The 17,495-nt window shown below is 44.3% G+C and overlaps 2 protein-coding genes across 2 annotated transcripts; both read right to left on the bottom strand.

Annotated features, from left to right (window-relative positions):
• Positions 1–2,261: 2,261 nt before the first annotated feature.
• olfcw1 (olfactory receptor C family, w1) lies at positions 2,262–6,783 on the bottom strand. The gene is made up of 6 exons (XM_027029183.3): positions 6,480–6,783; positions 5,796–6,084; positions 4,602–5,432; positions 4,170–4,397; positions 3,798–3,921; positions 2,262–3,217 (listed from the first exon to the last, which is right to left on the bottom strand). Exons 1-6 carry the CDS (start codon positions 6,707–6,709, stop codon positions 2,310–2,312), a joined length of 2,610 nt encoding a protein of 869 aa, XP_026884984.3. The 5' UTR covers positions 6,710–6,783; the 3' UTR covers positions 2,262–2,309.
• Positions 6,784–8,638: 1,855 nt separating this feature from the next.
• On the bottom strand, positions 8,639–15,557 carry LOC113589484 (extracellular calcium-sensing receptor-like). The gene is made up of 7 exons (XM_027029169.3): positions 15,549–15,557; positions 12,891–13,054; positions 12,172–12,457; positions 11,156–11,977; positions 10,164–10,385; positions 9,824–9,947; positions 8,639–9,534 (listed from the first exon to the last, which is right to left on the bottom strand). The coding sequence occupies exons 1-7, from the start codon at positions 15,555–15,557 to the stop codon at positions 8,639–8,641; spliced, it is 2,523 nt and encodes an 840-aa protein (XP_026884970.3).
• Between the last annotated feature and the right edge of the window lie 1,938 nt (positions 15,558–17,495).

The raw sequence follows: 17,495 nt of genomic DNA, 5'->3' as shown, positions 1-17,495 counted from the left end.
TGTGTGACGATAGCAAAAGCTATGTGTGGTTCCTTGAAAGGCTGTGTGTGGTTCCTTGAAAGGTGCTATATAAATATAACTTGATTTATTCCTTCAGAGCTGTTGGCTGTCATGTGGGGGGATGTACTACTTCTGTCCTTACTTCTACGGGTGCACAGACTGGCTAACATGCACTTTGATGTATGCAAAATGCTGAAATGGCTGCAGTGGAAAATTTACTTGCTTTGGATGTGGAGCTCCGCGTGCACAGCAACACACAGCAAAGAAAGAACTGCCACAGCAGGCATATGCGCTGTGAATCAGTCTCTCTGCTCCAGTGCACCTATGGAGAAGATTGCTGTGCATGTCCTGGGCCACTTTCCCACCACAAATTTGGGAACTGCTATGTCCTTGAGGCCACGGAATACTTTCCTAAGTGGCCCAAGGCATACATGCTTCCAGCCATGATGGCAGATTAGTTAGCTGAGGTGTTCTTTCAATTTAGAGGGGCAAGGCAGTGGTAACTCAGTGCTTAAGGTACTTGACTAGTAATCAGAAGGGTTGCTAGTTCAAGCACTGTTGCTGCCAAGTTGGCACTGTTGGGCCAATGAGCAAGGCCCTTAACCCTCCATTGCTCAGATTGTACTCAGTCATAATTGTAAGTTTTTTTGGATAAAAGTGTCAGCTAAATGCAATAAATAAATGTAGAGTGCCAGAGGAACAAGTGGCAGAACTTCGACTCGGTGGTCATGCCTGAGGCTGATCATTTAGAAGACTTGAAATACACCGCTCCATAGTCTAAGAGAAGCCTGGTGAAGTGTTTCAAGCAGATGCTCACCACTCAGCTTTCAACTGTCACCACACAACACCAGCCCTTGCTTCTATTGGCATACTGCTCTGCCAGTAACTTCAGCCGTTCTGGAGCAAGGTACACAAAGGAGATCCACCAATGTTGTCTCTGCACTATGCACCACTAGGTTGATGCCAGCATAAAACAATCTTGTGATTCACACTGCCACACTGATATGAGTGTCACTGTAGGTCTCGTGCCATCGAAAGGGACACTGCCGCAAGCTGCATGGGAGGGCCCCTGGGAGTGCCTGGATGAGAGGGTATATTGAATCTGGGCAGAGCAATGGACTGTCAATGGATCAGCTCAGCCTGAACCTGCCCCATGAAGGAGGCCAAACAGATTGTTGGGTCAGTGTCGCACCAAGGGAATAGCCCTGAAAGTGAACTGGGAGCCCCTGCTGCTAAGCAGCAGACCCTCTGTGGCCTTTCTGAGGTAAATCCGGCCAGGGTACAGCCGTGGTCAGCCAAGTCACACAAAAAACAGGATGATAGGGAGGCTGGGATGCAAAGGGATGTGTTGTCTAGCTTGTGTGGGTTACCAGGATGGAGGGGGGAGGGAGCATGTGGTGTCTGTCACCTGACTTGTGGAGTGAGGCCAATTGGAGAGCAGGATATGGTGAGGACTCCCAGGATGCCCTGCTTCTCTGATGATTTATTTAGTTAATGTTTGAGCAAGGTTGTTAAATAATCTAATTGTGTTTTGGTTGATTTGTCTTTTTTTTGGTAATTATTAGTGTGTTGGGAGATGTGTTCCCATACTTGTGATATTTCCTGATCAGTAACTTTCATCTTATTTGAGTCCATAGAATATTTTCTTTTCTACCTGTTTGCTGTGCGTTTTAAAAGACTTTAACTTGCAATAAAACAACTGGTATTGACCAGTTCATTATTATTATGACATTCATTATTGCAGCGCATGCTGAGCATTTTGTATCAACAGCAGCTCTCATTTGTTAACTGTGGCTAAATAATGTATAATGAACTAACATACAACCACTGGATAAAGTATATGTCTGTCTGGTTATGTAGATAATAGAGGGATGTTGTCATTTATATCAATATTTTTATATAATTGCAATTTTAAGTTAGGCTCTGTGCTGACTGAAGTGTTCATCTGCATTTTATGACTCACACTGGAACATCAGTGCTCCCTGGTGGTAAAAACAGAAAGCACTGGTTTCACAAGTCGATCTGTTAATGAATTTTCTGTAGTTCATAATTGAATTATATTTCATAAAATTCATAATTTAATCAAAATAATATTTTGGGAAGAATTTTAAGGAGCTTCATGTTGTCCTTAAACTCACCCTATGGGTTTAACATCAGCATAACAGTTAAAGAATCACAAAGGTCATCTGTGTCAACAGCCAAATCTACAAACCAAAGTTTTTAAGTGCATGTTTTGTTAAGATACAGTATACCATGCAGCACCAAGACAAGAGCCATGACGTTTTGTTCAAGAACCACATTAATATAAATCACCTTCCAACAGATTGAGACATGAGATATTTTTTAGTATTCTTTTCAGGGATAAAGATGATAATGTAACATTTGGGGACAAAAATACAGAGAAGAACACCAAAACCTGAGGCTAAAATAGCAAATATCTCAACAGCTACAGTGAATTTTCCAGGAGAGCTGACATAAGCTGGAATAAAGGTGATCCAAACTGCACAGAATATGAGCATGCTGAATGTGATGAATTTGGCTTCATTAAAGTTGTCAGGTAACTTTCGGGCCAGAAAAGCCAGTATAAAGCAAAAGGCAGCCAGACACCCAATGTAGCCGAGCACACAGCTGAACAATGCCACAGAACCCATGTGGCATTCTAGAACAATCCGGTCCCGGTACAGCCATGTGTTCTTTACAGGATAAGGTGGGGCCGTGGTCAGCCAAGTTATACAAATGACGCATTGTAGGGCAGAGCAGAGGAATACACCCAGTCGCTGCTGGGGAGGGCGAAACCAACGTGCCATGTTGTTTCCAGGCAATGTGGCCTTGAAGGCCATAAGAACTACAAGAGTCTTACTGAGCAGGCAGGAGAGACAGAGGGCAAAGGTCAAACCGAAGGCTGTGCGTCTGAGTGGGCAGGCCCAGCGTGTAGGCTGGCCCAGAAAGGTGAGGGCACACAGGAAGCAGAGTGTGAGCGATAGTAACAGCAGGAAGCTCAGCTCTGAGTTGTTGGCGCGGACCAGGGGCGTGTCTCGGTGACGGAGGAAAATGCTGGCTACGGTCATAGTGGCGACTATGCCAAGGATAGCCATGGCTGCTAGGGCCATGCCAAAACCCTCAGTGTAAGACAGAAACTCGATGTGCTTGTCAACACAGCTGTCACGCTGTGGGCTGGACCAGAGGTCCTCAGGGCAGAGAGTGCACTCAGATTGGTCTGAGAACAGAAGCAAAACAGACAGTGAATGATATACCAGCACAGAACTCAATACTCAGTTACATCCAAACGCTTGTGTTTAACCTTTAATCCACGTTTAACTGCTGATTTCTGTGTATCACAGTAAGTCTTGTGATTTTATTTTCTCAAAAAACAAACACCTAATTTATGAAAATAAACATGCGAGGGTAAACTGGTCTTACTTGACACCTCTAAGAAGAGACAGGTCAGAGTATAGAGACTGCAAACTTCTTGCTTTCTATGGTATTCAAATTACCACAAATTCTCACATTCCAAGGAAACTGTTTTTGTTCCCTTTTGGCTAGAGGATTCTGTGTGTTTAATCAGGAAGGAGAGAGAGCGAGAGAGACTAATACTGTGTTCAGGTAATGCACCTTAAGTGTGCTTTCTGTGACACAAAAGGGTTTATGCAAAAGGTCCAAAACTGCGGTTATTGAAGGTCGCAGGGAAGTTTATGCCCCAGCTCACCAGCACCCTGCTCTGCAGTGCTCAGGTCAGCTCTGGTAGGGAAGGTACTAAATTGCACTAAACAAGGAACTGGAGGAGCGAAGCTATGTACCTATGCTGCTGCTGAAGGTGCCTTCAGCACAAGGCACACAGTCGTGACAGCAGAGCGGTTCACCCTTACGTGTTGCTTTCCTGTAGCCTGGCGCGCAGCTGGCAGTGCATACCGACACTGGCACCTGTGCAGAGGAGTGGGAAAGGGTGGGGAACGAAAGAAGGAAAAAGAGAGAGACACAGACAAAGATAGAGAGGTAGAGGGGCTTAAAATGACCATTTTCTTTTAATTACAAAAGCTCAGCAATGGGAATCAACATTTCATACTTAATCTGCATAGCCAGAGCCAGGGGCTTAGACTACAGCATATAGACGTTGGCCAATAATATTCAGTTAGCAACTGCAGTCGGGTAATCGTAGTCAGTGATGTCACCTCCTTAGACCCGTCATGCCACATGATGTCCTGGTGGAGCAGCAGCTGCTGATCAGCTGGGAGAGAGGAATCAAAGTGTCCGACTTTAACGAACCGCAGAGTCCTGTCTCCTGGGCCCTTCTGCCAGTTTACTATATCGTATGAGCCCAAAGAGTCTCCATGTTCATCAAAGTACACAGTGTCTCCAAACACATTGGTGTAGTTTACCTCCTTCAGGTACTGAATCATCTAATCAAAAATAGATGTTTGCATGTCCTCAAAAGCTTACATTACATTCACGCAGGCAAACTATGTAACTATGGTAAGATTTTAGAATCAATGCAGAATCAAGATTTTTAAATCAGTGAGAAAGGAACATTTTTGTGTCATTGTAGTTCTAAGATGGTGTTTGTTATTAATAGTTAATTTGACATGACTAGGCTTTTGTGATACCTGCCAGGGCTGAAGGTTGTAGATATCTGGACAGGGCTGCTTATCAGTGGTGCTCTCATCTCTCTGACACATGAACAGGTTGTGCAGTGCCTGGGCTGCAGCATACACAGCCTTGTGCACATTGTAGGTGACTCTGAGCTGGGACACATCATTATAGGCTGTCTCAGTGTCCTCGATCCTCTCCTCTCCTGTACAGGTGCGGTTATAATGGACTGCATCGGCCATCGAACCGACTGGCTTGCTCTTATTGAAGGAGCAGGAGAACTGTGTTTCCCAGAATTCTCGGGCAGAGGGGTTATATGGCTCAGCCAAAGGTCTCAGGTTATGGAGAAACTTCTGGAGGCCTGGGATCGTGGCTCGGCTGATGGCGAAGCCGATCGTACCAACAAGAGAAGGGTAGGTGGTGGACATGAGGGTGGAGGTTATCCAAGCCTCGCTGGCCACCCACTGCCTACCTGTCACGTTTTGCCTCACCACCTCCTCCATCACAGGCTCAATTTCCTCCTCAGTGGCGAAACATACCAGCACGCGTGCAGTGGAGTCTTGGATGGTCTTCACGATGCCCTGAATCTGCTGCACAGATGGCACTTTGGGGATGATGATGTGAAAGGCCACACACACGCCCAGGCGTGTCAGCTCGGCAGTGCACATGCCAGTGGCAGTGTATCCGTAGTCATCATCAGTGCCCAACATGCCCACCCAGGACCAGCCAAGGTGCTTGATGAGGCGTGCTACAGCGCTGGCCTGGAATGAGTCACTGGGCACTGTACGGAAGAAATAGGGAAACTGCTTCTTGTCACTGAGGCAAGCACATGAGGCAAAGTAACTAACCTGGGAGTTTAGAGAGAAAAACATGGGTGGAGAGGAGAGAGCAGGGCAAGGCAGAGAATGAGTGGGAGACAGCAAGAATACAGCATTGTCAATATTTGTTAAAAATGCCAGTAAAAATCAAACGCTACACAGCAAAAAAGAAACAAAAAACAAAACAGCCTTAAATTTGCACACTTACACAATGGTTATATAAGCTGGACACAAATGAACATTTCAAGAGAATTTATCATTGTATGAGTAAATTTACACTGGGGTTGAGAAAGAGTGAGAGAGAGAGAGAGAGAAAAGGGGAGGACATATACAACAAAACTTATACAAACAGAACATCTGTACAAAAATCTATTTGTGCTGGGCTGATCTCACCATTGGGATCTTGAACAGATTGAGCAATCTAGAGATGGTTATGGACAGGGTGGATCCTGAGTCTCCTATGATAAGAGGCACGGTCGGGGCCAAACATGCCCCAGTCTGGCTCCTCTTTATGGGCTGAGAGACCACAGACAAGGCTGTTCTCATAGACAGTGCCACCAGCCAGCACGTGTCATACAGCCTGTAACCCAGCGTGATGTTGGGAAGCAGGTCAGGGTTTCTGTTGATCTCATTTATGAAGAAGATCATAGCCTGAGACCAGCGGAGTGCACGCAAGTTCAACCTGAAGCCACAGGACATTCAAAGAGCAAAAAAGAGCCATTTGTATCATTATATCAGCTTTCTTCACACACTTTTTTTTCACATACAATTTTTTTTTCTGTTCATTTACATGGTCATTACATTTAAACAAAAACGATCAAGAGTTAAGCTTAGCCTGTGTACAAAAAAATGCAAAACAAACAACAACAACAACAACAACAAAACCAAGACAGGGCTAGAACACGAACAAAATATGCACTGAACATTTCTGCTTCAAACACCCAGCACATTTAGTTAATGGATGAGGTGCTAATGGAACACTATTGCATCAAAGGCATCAGCAGCAAAGGGAGCTTTAATTATTGGCTGCCCATCTGCAGCAGCAAGTGTGTTTGCTGGTAGACAGTGGACATTTACCCCCTGCATCTCCTCATCCCTGGTGAGCTGCTGAAATTCAGCTCCTGCTCCACCCCTTTAGAGTGTAAGGGAAACATCCCAGCCAGGATCACCTGGCCCTCCTTATGGACGACAGCGGAGTCCAGGTCTTGCCAGAGGGCACAGTCCACCTCGGGGGCACCGTGTGCGGGGAAAAGGACGGACAGCAGCAGGGTGGCAGCGTGGAGCACCAGTGGCATCCTAACCGCCATGTCACACAACCGACCCACTCTGCACTGAATGTTCACTGCGACTATGCCTTGAGAATTTTATACAGGCAGATGAATGAAAAGCCTCTCTGTGGGGAATTTAAAGGGTGTGAGAGAAACACCAAAGCAAAAACACATGTGTGCGAGTTCATACACACGCAACACAAAACACACAGATAGATCAATCAACAAAGACCTCACATGAAAGGGCCCTTGGGTTTATTCACTTTGGAGGAAGACTATGCATATCTGAGAAGGAGATCTGAAGTACTACAAAGATCAAGGCAGCAAGGGAAGCATATTTCAGATGAACTTGAGACTTTATTTGAGACTGAATTTTCAAACAAATCCATCAAACAAACCTGGCCAGACATATGGGTTCAGGAGAAGGACACTTTGGAACAAACATTTAGGAGATTTTAGTTATAGGGCAAATAAACCTTAGTTGGAATGTAGTTGGTCTCCAGTCAAGTATTCTTTTCAAATAACGCAATGAGTTCCAGATTGTCAACTGAAATATTTATAGCCACATGCATCAAATTAGCGTAGTTTGCCCTGAGCTATTGTAATAGGACTGATGCTAGTGGTGGCTTACATGCCAGCTATATCAATTACTCCAATCAGATTTAAATGACACAGCAACCACAGGAAAATTAGAATTGGTTTGAGTGCTTTTAGCCTGATGCAATGATTAGGGGTTACTATAAATCCCTATGAATTCCTATCGCACATTCATATATCATCAGTAAGAATTACTGTCTTTTTAACCTTCTCATACTTGCATCTTTGTAATCACCTTATCCACCTCACAGACACATCCCACTCAGAGTGCTTCTCGCTTGGTCTATGAAGCAAGAAACCTGAATTAAGAGCCAAGAGCACATCTATCACTATCTGTCACACTGTGACGCAGATTAGCCTCCTAGACTCACTGACAAACTTAGGAGAGAAATTTGGAATAGGAACATGTTTAAAAAAATGTAGAGTCAAACAGGGCCTAGGACACCATGCGAATGTTGGAAACTGTATCACGTTATCTATTGACCCTCATGGTACTGGTGTTGTGGTCGTAGTGCTGTTTACCACATGAGTGAGATGTGGTAAACACATCTGAGGAGAGAGACCTGTTAAATGCGTGCCCTCTTCTACCACACCTCTTCACCCACACCAGTGGAAAAAGACACTAATAAAGTCAGCTGTAGCTAATCAGTCAGACGAGCAGAATGTGTGCGTGTGTGCACGTTTGTTCCTGGAGCATTCAGCAAGAAAAAGAGGCTGTTAAAGTGAGTTTTTAATTGGCTTAAAGCAGCTGGGTTTTTATTGCTAACTGGTACCGAGGGACAGAAGGCTGTGTATGGGCTTGTTTGGAAACAGACAGGACATTTTTTTTGGCCTACTGCTTAAGACCAGGACGACTGAGGGATTAAGAGAGAGAGAGAGAGAGAGAGAGAGAGAGAGAGAGAGAGAGAGAGAGAAAGAAAGAGAGAGAGAGAGAGAGGGAGAGAGAGAGAGAGAGAGAGCAAGCCCTTGGTGTCCTGAGAAGGACCAAAATAATGACAATGCCCATCAGAGTTTGTATCATTTAAGTCAAGCTATACGATTACGCTCAGTTGAGAACTCAGTTATTCATGTCAACAGCACCTCTTAGTGGACAGATAGCAATGATGCAAGTTTAAAAGAAATGCTACAGTAAATGGACAATGTGTAAATAGATCATGTAATAAAAAATATGAAATCTTTATTGTGGGGAAAAAAAGTTGAAACCCCCCCCCCCCCCCCATTATATATATACTTACATAGCACAAATTATGCTGAAATTGCATCATATATGATATAGTTTGATATATACGAACTGGTTTGAAGGTGTCAATAAAAAATTTATAAAGTTTTTTAAAAATGTTATTTTTAATATTAAAATATCTTGCCTCACATTTATTTGTGCATGAGGTGTTTCTTTGTATTCTTCTCTGGTCTAAGCAGAATGATGTAACATTTTGGGGCAAATATACACAGCAGAAGGCCATAACTGGAGGCCAGGATGGCAAAGACCTCCACTGCCACTGTGTACTTCCCTGGAGAGCTGACATATGCTGGAACAAAGGTGATCCACACAGCACAAAAGATCAGCATACTGAATGTGATGAATTTTGCCTCATTGAAATTGTCCGGAAGCTTCCGGGCGAGGAAGGCCATAACAAAGCAGACACCTGCCAATAAGCCGATGTATCCCAGCACTAGGTAGAAGGCAAGTGTTGAGCCCATGTCACACAGCAGAATGATGCGTGCTGACTCACGGTTCATCAGCCTACGCGGCAGAGGTGGTGCCAGGCCCAGCCATGTGCCACAAATCACCACCTGCACTGCCGTGCACAGGAAGATCAAAGTGCGCAGCTGTAGAGGCCCGAACCAGCTCATGACATTGCTGCCTGGGAGAGTGGCCTTAAAAGCCATCAAGACCACCATCGTCTTTCCCAGGATGCACGACAGGCAAAGGCAGAAAGCGACGCCGAAGGCCGTGTGGCGTAGCTGGCACAACCACGGAGTGGGCTGACCGATGTACGCCAGCGCACACAGGAAGCACAGCCACAGAGAGCTGAGGATGAGGAAGCTGAGCTCTGAGTTGCTGGCCCTGACGAGGGGTGTGTGGCGCTTACAGGCGAAAACGAGGGCCACAGCGAGCGTGGCACAGGAACCCAGCAGGGCCATAGCTAGCAACGTGATGCCCATGGTGTCACTGTAGGACAGGAACTCCACCAGCTTCGGGATGCAGGTGTCCCTCTTCGGGTTGGACCGGAACTCAGGTGGGCACGTCATACACTCTATGGCATCTGACACATCACAGGCACAGGGCACATTACAGCCACATTTTAGAATAAGACCACTAATCTCTTTAAATTGTGATGAACATACCTAGCAAAGGTTTCAGGGAGACAGGAACAAGCCCATCAATGCCTGAACAAATATAATTTTCAGATTTTAGAAAACTGTCATACTCAAAAAATAGTGTTCATAAAGATGACAAATCTGTATAATGACTGTAATTCTTTGGTTTACATTAAATGTTTCCACAGGATTTCTCTCTTGTATGCTTGCTACAGACATGTGCAGGTGACTCACCTGTCTGATTGCTAACCTCCCCAACTGCACAGAGTATGCAGTCAAAACAGCAGACAGGGAAACTGGGTCTAAATGCCTTCCTGGTACCAGGGGGGCAGCTGCTACTGCACACAGACACCGGCACCTGCAGAGCAAAGAACAAAGCAACTACACAACTTCACTTACATATTAGGGACAGAATCTATAGCAAGCATCTGAAAGTGCTTTCTTAGGCATGGAAGTGACAGCTGAATAAATCTTGTATGCAAAATATTCAGTAGCACAGAAATCTTGCCCTGTTCTGCACTTTTGTAAAACATTAAGGCACTTGAATAAGGTTTTGAAATACACAATGGCTTACTTGGCTCTGGTTACCATTCCAGATAATCTGTTTTTCCTCTATCTCCAATTTAATACTCTTGGTTTCATCAAACCTGCCCACAGTGACATACTGGACCTCTCCAGTCTCCAAGAGTTGCCAGTTGATCAGGTCATACATGGCTGCCGGGTCACCATTCTCATCAAACTTAGTTTCCTCACCAAATTCATTAGTGAAGTCCACCTTCTTCAAATAGTACAGGAGCTGAAAGACCCAGAGAAGAAGAGAGATGCATGGGATGAGGAATGCAAAGGGGGTGAGGAACGCGGAGGGAGTGAGGTACACGGAGGGGGTGAGGTACACGGAGGGGGTGAGGAACGCGGAGAGGGTGAGGAACGCGGAGAGGGTGAGGAACGCGGTGGGGGTCAGGTACACGGAGGGGGTGAGGTACACGGAGGGGGTGAGGAACGCGGAGAGGGTGAGGAACGCGATGGGGGTCAGGTACACGGAGGGGGTGAGGTACACAGAGGGGGTGAGGTACACGGAGGGGGTGAGGAACGCGGAGAGGGTGAGGAACGCAGTGGGGGTCAGGTACACGGAGGGGGTGAGGTACACGGATGGGGTGAGGAATGCGGAGAGGGTGAGGAACGCGGTGGGGGTCAGGTACACGGAGGGGGTGAGGTACACGGAGAGGCACAAAGGGAGAAAGGAGAGAGGAGACAGTCAGAAATAACGAGGAAAAGCGTTTTAGGAAAAAGCAGCTTTGTTACAAACTGAATATTACTGCTGTCCAAATGTGGATGTTTAAAAAACTTTTCAGGAGACTCCACTACTTTAGCTTAATCATGAAACCTTAAGGTTCACAGATCCTGATTTTTAACTCCCAAAACTCAAAAATAAGCTGCATAGCCAAATGGACAATTGAATAAAATAGTGAAAACTGGAGAACCGTGTTTTCTTTAGGCGCGCCCAAAACCCAGAGTGTGTGTTAAAACATGAACATAGAAATGTGGCATTTGAAGATGTATTTCCACCTGCTGGGGCTTGATGTTGCGTATGTCAGGGCAGGCCCCCCCTGTGAGGGGGTCTCTTTCTGGCACACATCTCAGCATAGTGTCCAGAGCATGGGCAACAGCATACACTGCTTTGTAGACATTGTAGGAGATCCTGAGCTGAGACACGTCTGAGTACAGGCTCTTCACACTTGCCAGCTCCTCTGAGCCGTTACAGGGGCGTCTGTCCGAGAGCTCTCCACCAGCTACGCTGTGAAAAGAGCACTTAAACAACTCCTCCCAGAACTGCACAACAAAGGGATCATCGGGAAAAGAGGAGGGATGCAGACGCAGCAGAAAAGACTGCAGGTTGGGAATCGTAGCTCTGCGGATGGCAAAGCCCATGGAACCCTGGAGGATGCTGTGGAACTGGGGCGTGTTGAGGATCGCTGCCGTGATCCAAGCCTCGCTACCCAGCCATTGCACTCCTGTGAGGTTTTGTCTGAGAGCCTCAGAGAAAAGGGCATTTGCGTCCTGTTCTAGAGCAAACACCAGCACCACTCGTGTGCTGGATCCACTGATACGTTCCACAATCCTGGATATCTCTGCCGGAGCGTGGTTTTTGGGAATGATCTCATATAGGGCAATGCAGGCACCCATTCCGGTGACCTTGTCATTAAAGATTTGGGCGCCTCCGCGACCATACGCATCGTCCCCGGCAACCGTTCCCACCCAGGTCCAGCCGAAGTGTTGCACCAGCTGAGCTAGGGCATTCACCTGGAAGAAATCACTGGGCATGGTTCTCAGAAATGCTGGGAATGCTTTTTTATTACTTAAACACGCGCAGCTGGAGAAATAGCTAATCTGAAGAGAGGAGAGAGGAGAGGACATGAGAGAAGAAGAGAGGAGAGGAGAGGAGAGGAAAGAAGACAAGATGATATGAATGCCAAGAATTAATCTGTAAGGATTTTATCATGTTACAAACTGCCCTTAATTGCAATTAACTACAGTTATTTTGATGTGTTTGTGCAACTTTGTTCGACCATAAAACTGCTCACCTGTGGCAGTTGGAAAATACCTAGAAAATTTGCAACCACTATTGATAGTGTGGATCCACCATCACCAATGACAAGAGGAATGTTGCCTTGACACTCAGTGTTCCCACTCCCCTCCTCTCTGCCACTCATCAGTGCCATCGCTGTGCGAAGGGCATAGAGGGGGTTACTGCAGGAGTCATAGATTTTGTAGCCCAGGGTAATGTTGGGCAAGAGACGGCCATCTCTGTTGATCTGCTCCATGGCAAAAATCATTGTCTGCATCCACCGGAAGGTCCGGAAATTAAACCTATATAAAAATACATTCTTATTTCTCCCTAAACTAGAGATGTCTACATTATTTATAATTCTGTCTCTGAATGCTTATACTTGAAAAATACAGTTCGGCATTTTCTCTGTTCTTACATACCTAACTCTAACTCTAAGAATTACTCAGCTTTTCATAAGCTAAAAAAGCAACAGGATAAATGTTAAAATATGCAGTGCTGTGGACCTGGCACATAGAAACACTTCTCTAAGACAGAGTCAGAGCAAATACAAACGCCAAAGGTTTTTGACATAGAACAACAGTGAAGAAAAAGTTAAAGCATCTTAAAGCCATTTTTAAAATGAGGAAATGTGAAGTAAAATAAAATGTATCAACCCATAACATATAAAAATTCATAGATCCAGCCAGGTCTTTGGAGATGTCCTAATACAGTCTGACTGGCAGGCTGACTGACCCAGTGCACTGAACAGGTTCCGGCTGAGAGGTGAATGAGAGCTGCAGCTCCTGTGTGGCATCGTGGAGAGAAAACAGGGCCCCCAGTGTGATGTCCCCCTCCCTGGCCACCATGGGCAGCTGAGAGGGGCCATGGATGAACCGACAGGTTTGCCTATGAAGGACCTGGGAAGAGACCAGAGGAAAGAGGAACACCACAGACACACACACGTGTGCACGCACAAGCACGCTACCCTGCTGCATTATGGCTCCGGGCACACAGCCACTCGACCCAAATCACACGGCTGGGAAAATTCTCTGCTCTGCACAGAGAAGCTTCATCTGTGGCATTTTGCCACACAGACGACAGATGAGACGCACAGGCAAAGCTGACGCCCATGTAGTGGATGCAAGGTTCACCTATCCCCATTTTTATGTGGCAAAGGCTTCCTAACATGAAGCACCTGCATCACACCAGGCCTCCAACCCCCCTGAGGCCTTCGTGCAGTGGAAACAGAAATGCTCCCCAGGACAATCACACATTGCAATAACAAACCACACATTTTCATTGCACACTGGATCGTAATGGTATCAGAGAGTTCTTAATGGTATCGGGCATTCATTCTTTTTTACTACAGACATTCTGGCATAGCAGGCTTCATGAATGAATCCTGGTCTGACCTCCAGACTCAGTGAATAAAAAGCAAAATGGCAACATAAAGTCAAATATGACTAGGAACAATTTCTCTAATAATTAAGATGTCTTAATGTTAAAATGCTTGTGGGGAAATATATCTCTGAAAGGTAAGCTTCACACATCACTTTGTGCTATTACACCATTTCACAAGAGGGAGACAGCTGCTAAATTTTGAGCAACCGGTTACGGGAGTAGTTTATTCTGATCATCCCATGTCTCAATATTTACTTATCCAACTGTGCCAACCACCAGCCAAGTGTTATAAAAGTCCCAGACATGAAACAATAGCACATTAAGAGGCTGAGAGAATGAGACACACTGACAGATCAGGCTGTTGCCAGCCCAAGGCTCTGTCAGTAGGGTATTTAGGTGTGAGGACTAGTGCCTCATTAAAGGCTGTTTAATGGCTTTTGGGAGTGTATCTGTAAGCGCTGCAGGCGATGTTCACACAGAGTTGAAAATAAGGGTGCATTAGAGTGTGACCTGGGGCTGTTTCTCCTACTCAGTCCTCTCTAATATCAACAGGAGACTGCTACTTCAACCATGATGAGCTCTCCGAGGATCAGTTCAGAGGTCAACATGGCACTGTGTAAGAAGGAAACATTGCTATAGCTCACTGCTACTATGCAGAGAGAAACCCTTGCTATGACCCGATGTGGTAGTCTTAATAAAAGCAAGCAGAGTTTATTAAAAGGAACCACAGTAAGGATGTCAGACGTATAAAAACCGGCAGCATCTTAGAAATACTGCAAGTACATTTGAAATGAAGCCTTATTCAGTTGTTTTTCCCTGATTATGTAAAATTACGTAATATGTGAAAGTATAGAATCCTTTGTTTTCAAACAGGATAGTATGCACAATACATTCAGACTATTATATGGAGAGAAAATCTGGAACAAAGAAATGCAAACAGAATCATGTCACTTTCAGCCTTACAAGAACAATTAGATCATATTGATTTATTGTGACTCGTTGTATCTGCTGTATTATCCATTCTTATCAGAGTTAATCATACAATCAAATGTGGAAGCACTGACCACACATTTAGTTAATCAACAGTGGCTTGTGTAAGGAGGTTAAAACTGCAGAAGGGCAGTGTGTGCAGGAGCCTTGGAGACCACAAAGCAGAAGGGGGAGAGGGCAGGTGTGAAACCCCATCACAGAGAGTAGTGCTGCAGAGTACAGTAGATCAGTAGATGTCAAATAAATATAAAAAGAAATTAAGACCCTTACCAAAGTGAGAAAGGGCTGTATTTGATGCATTTCATTTACCATTATACTGTCACAACCACAATTAAACACATCATTTATTAACATTGTCCAGTTTTGTTTCATTTACATTTACGGCATTTAGCAGACGCTCTTATCCAGAGCGACTTACAAAAGTTCTTTGTCATTTACTCATAGAATATATCCAAGCACAGTACAGTAGGCTAGAATTAAACATACCAATGAACTAGAATACTGTAGAATACATGGAATGAATGCTTTATTTATGAATGCTTTATTCAGCTTTATTTACAGACAGTTTCTAATGTTGTAAAACTCTTCCCAGACACCACCTCCATCTTCACTATAAATCAAAGGGAATGAAGCCTGCCACCACCATCTTTTCCCATGTAGTACACTGACTGGCCACCATTTCCTCAGAACAGCCTCAGTTCCACATGTCATGGAGCCCACAGGGTGTCGCAACCATTCCTTTAACATTTTGGTCCATATTGACAAGATTGCAACATGTAATTGCTGCAGATTTTTCAGCAGAACATTCATCCAATCTCATGACTTGCGTTAGGGGGCCCAGTGTGTGCCAGTGAAACCATTCCCCCACCATTACACCATCACCTGCAGCCTACACGCTTGACTCAAGGCAGGATGGGTTGGATCCATGGATTCATGTTGTTTACACCAAATTCTGACCCTACCATCTGCACGTCTCATCAAAAATTGTTTTCTGAAAATTTCTGAAATATTCAAACTCACTGGCGCCATCTGGCGCCAAAAGCCATGCTATGGTCAAATCCACACATTTTTCCCCATTTGGATGTTTGCGCTAGATCCATGTCTACATGATTTTGTTCAATATGCAGTTACCACACAACGAGTTGCTTGGATAATTACATGAATTGCGCAGGTATGCAGGTGTTCCTAATAACACAGAATATCAATATCTATGATAATGAACTGTCAGTGAATAAAACTGCTGTCTCTGTTTTCTACCGCCAACAGATTTGACAGCCTCATTTGAGAGAGTAACAGTGGAAAGAGGAACAGTGCCATTCATTGTTCATGTGGGATGCTCATTATAAGTTTAGACATCCATAGAAATAGCCATTGTCTAATACAGCTGGTACTGGAATTCATGTCCAAGACCTAGGGCCAGAATAAGATGAATGCCAACATACAAAACCAAATTAGCAGAATGTCCATTTACAAAGGGGTCCATTTACACACAGCAGTAAGCAAATAAGTAAACTTTGAGCAAAAATTTTCATGTAATGCTGTGAGACACTTACCAAGTAAAGATATTGTCACTGAATGTTCTCTGAGTATTCCTACGAATAGGAGGTCTCTAACGGTGTAATACTATGGTGCCATCCCTAAAGGGCATCAACATTGCTGTCTTTAGTTTAATGTAAGATTATCATTCTCTGTGAAAGGAAGGTGGAGCACAGCCTGTGTTTTATTATCATGATAATGGTTATAACGGTGGGGTGTTGAGATTTGCCAGGTGTTACAGAAGGTAGATGTCAGAAAAATGCATATGTATTTATAAATACTGAGAAATATTTTTCTGGGAGAAAAAGCCCTTTTTAGCTCCAATTCAACCCACACCAAAAGTCTTCAGTGGGTTTAGGATGGTTGTGATAAAAGCTTGTTTTTGTGATGAGTGCAACACTTTTTTGCATGGGACCTGAGCTATGATGTGCATTATTGCCCTAAGGACACATCTGGGGATCATTCTGGCAGTGACAGCTGCATTTTACTAACATGATGACTTCCAAGGCCTCTGGAAGGAAAACAGACCTGCAATCATATCATCGTACTTCACTAGGAGCTTATGTTTTCAGCCCTGGTATTTGTGACCAAAAAATGTCTATTTCAGACTTTTGTTAACCATAGAACCTATTCCCAAAGCTACGATGGCATTTAACAAAATCCAGGATCTTGCTGTGGTTTCATAAGAACACAGACAAAGCTTACAAAATAGCTTGTTTGCATGCCATGGAGAAGCCATGGAGATTTGGTAAACCCAGAATGCAGCCATCATCTGCAATTCTACAGCTGCAAACCTATATATGTTTTTATTCATATAGTTATTTATTTATTTTCAGTTTTATGTGGCTTCTAAATCTTCTTTGAGGGCAATGCACACATTTGGTTAATTTAAAAAGGATAATACAAGAGATAAAGGTATTTTTGTTGCCACTCCTAATATATTAATGTAAGTTCTATTCTCTCATTTCACTTCTATGACCTCTGAATGTCCTTTTGCTGCGGTATCTAAGGCAATTTGGCAGGGGTTGACCTCATATTTTTTGAAGACTGCATGCCTATCAATTGAGAAGCTCAGAGAGTGAAACAGAAAACGATGTTTCTGGTTGTTACACACAACAGCAAGTTCGGTAGTAAATTGACTAACTAATATTATACATGAAGTTCAGTAAAAGAAATTATAAACTAGTGCACTGAAAATGAATTTCTATTATGGTACTTTATCTGAATTCTAACTCAACCAAATATTTAGTATGGAACAGGTGTCTAATCTACCTGACACTGAGTCTACCTGACTCACTGGTAAACAAGTGGAATTGGCCAAGCTGCTGCTGACATTTGTAGAGCTCTGGAATAGTTAATCACACTGTTCAGGCCCTATCTTTGCAGTTACTTACAACTGTGGTCTCTAGTCAGGTTTGCTAGGTGAGGGTT

Source organism: Electrophorus electricus, chromosome 6 (genome assembly GCF_041902795.1).
Source record: "Electrophorus electricus isolate QZ-2024a chromosome 6, ASM4190279v1, whole genome shotgun sequence".
Classification (NCBI taxonomy): domain Eukaryota; kingdom Metazoa; phylum Chordata; class Actinopteri; order Gymnotiformes; family Gymnotidae; genus Electrophorus; species Electrophorus electricus.
Note: the sequence above shows the minus strand (reverse complement) of the source record. Positions and strands in the feature narration are given on the sequence as shown.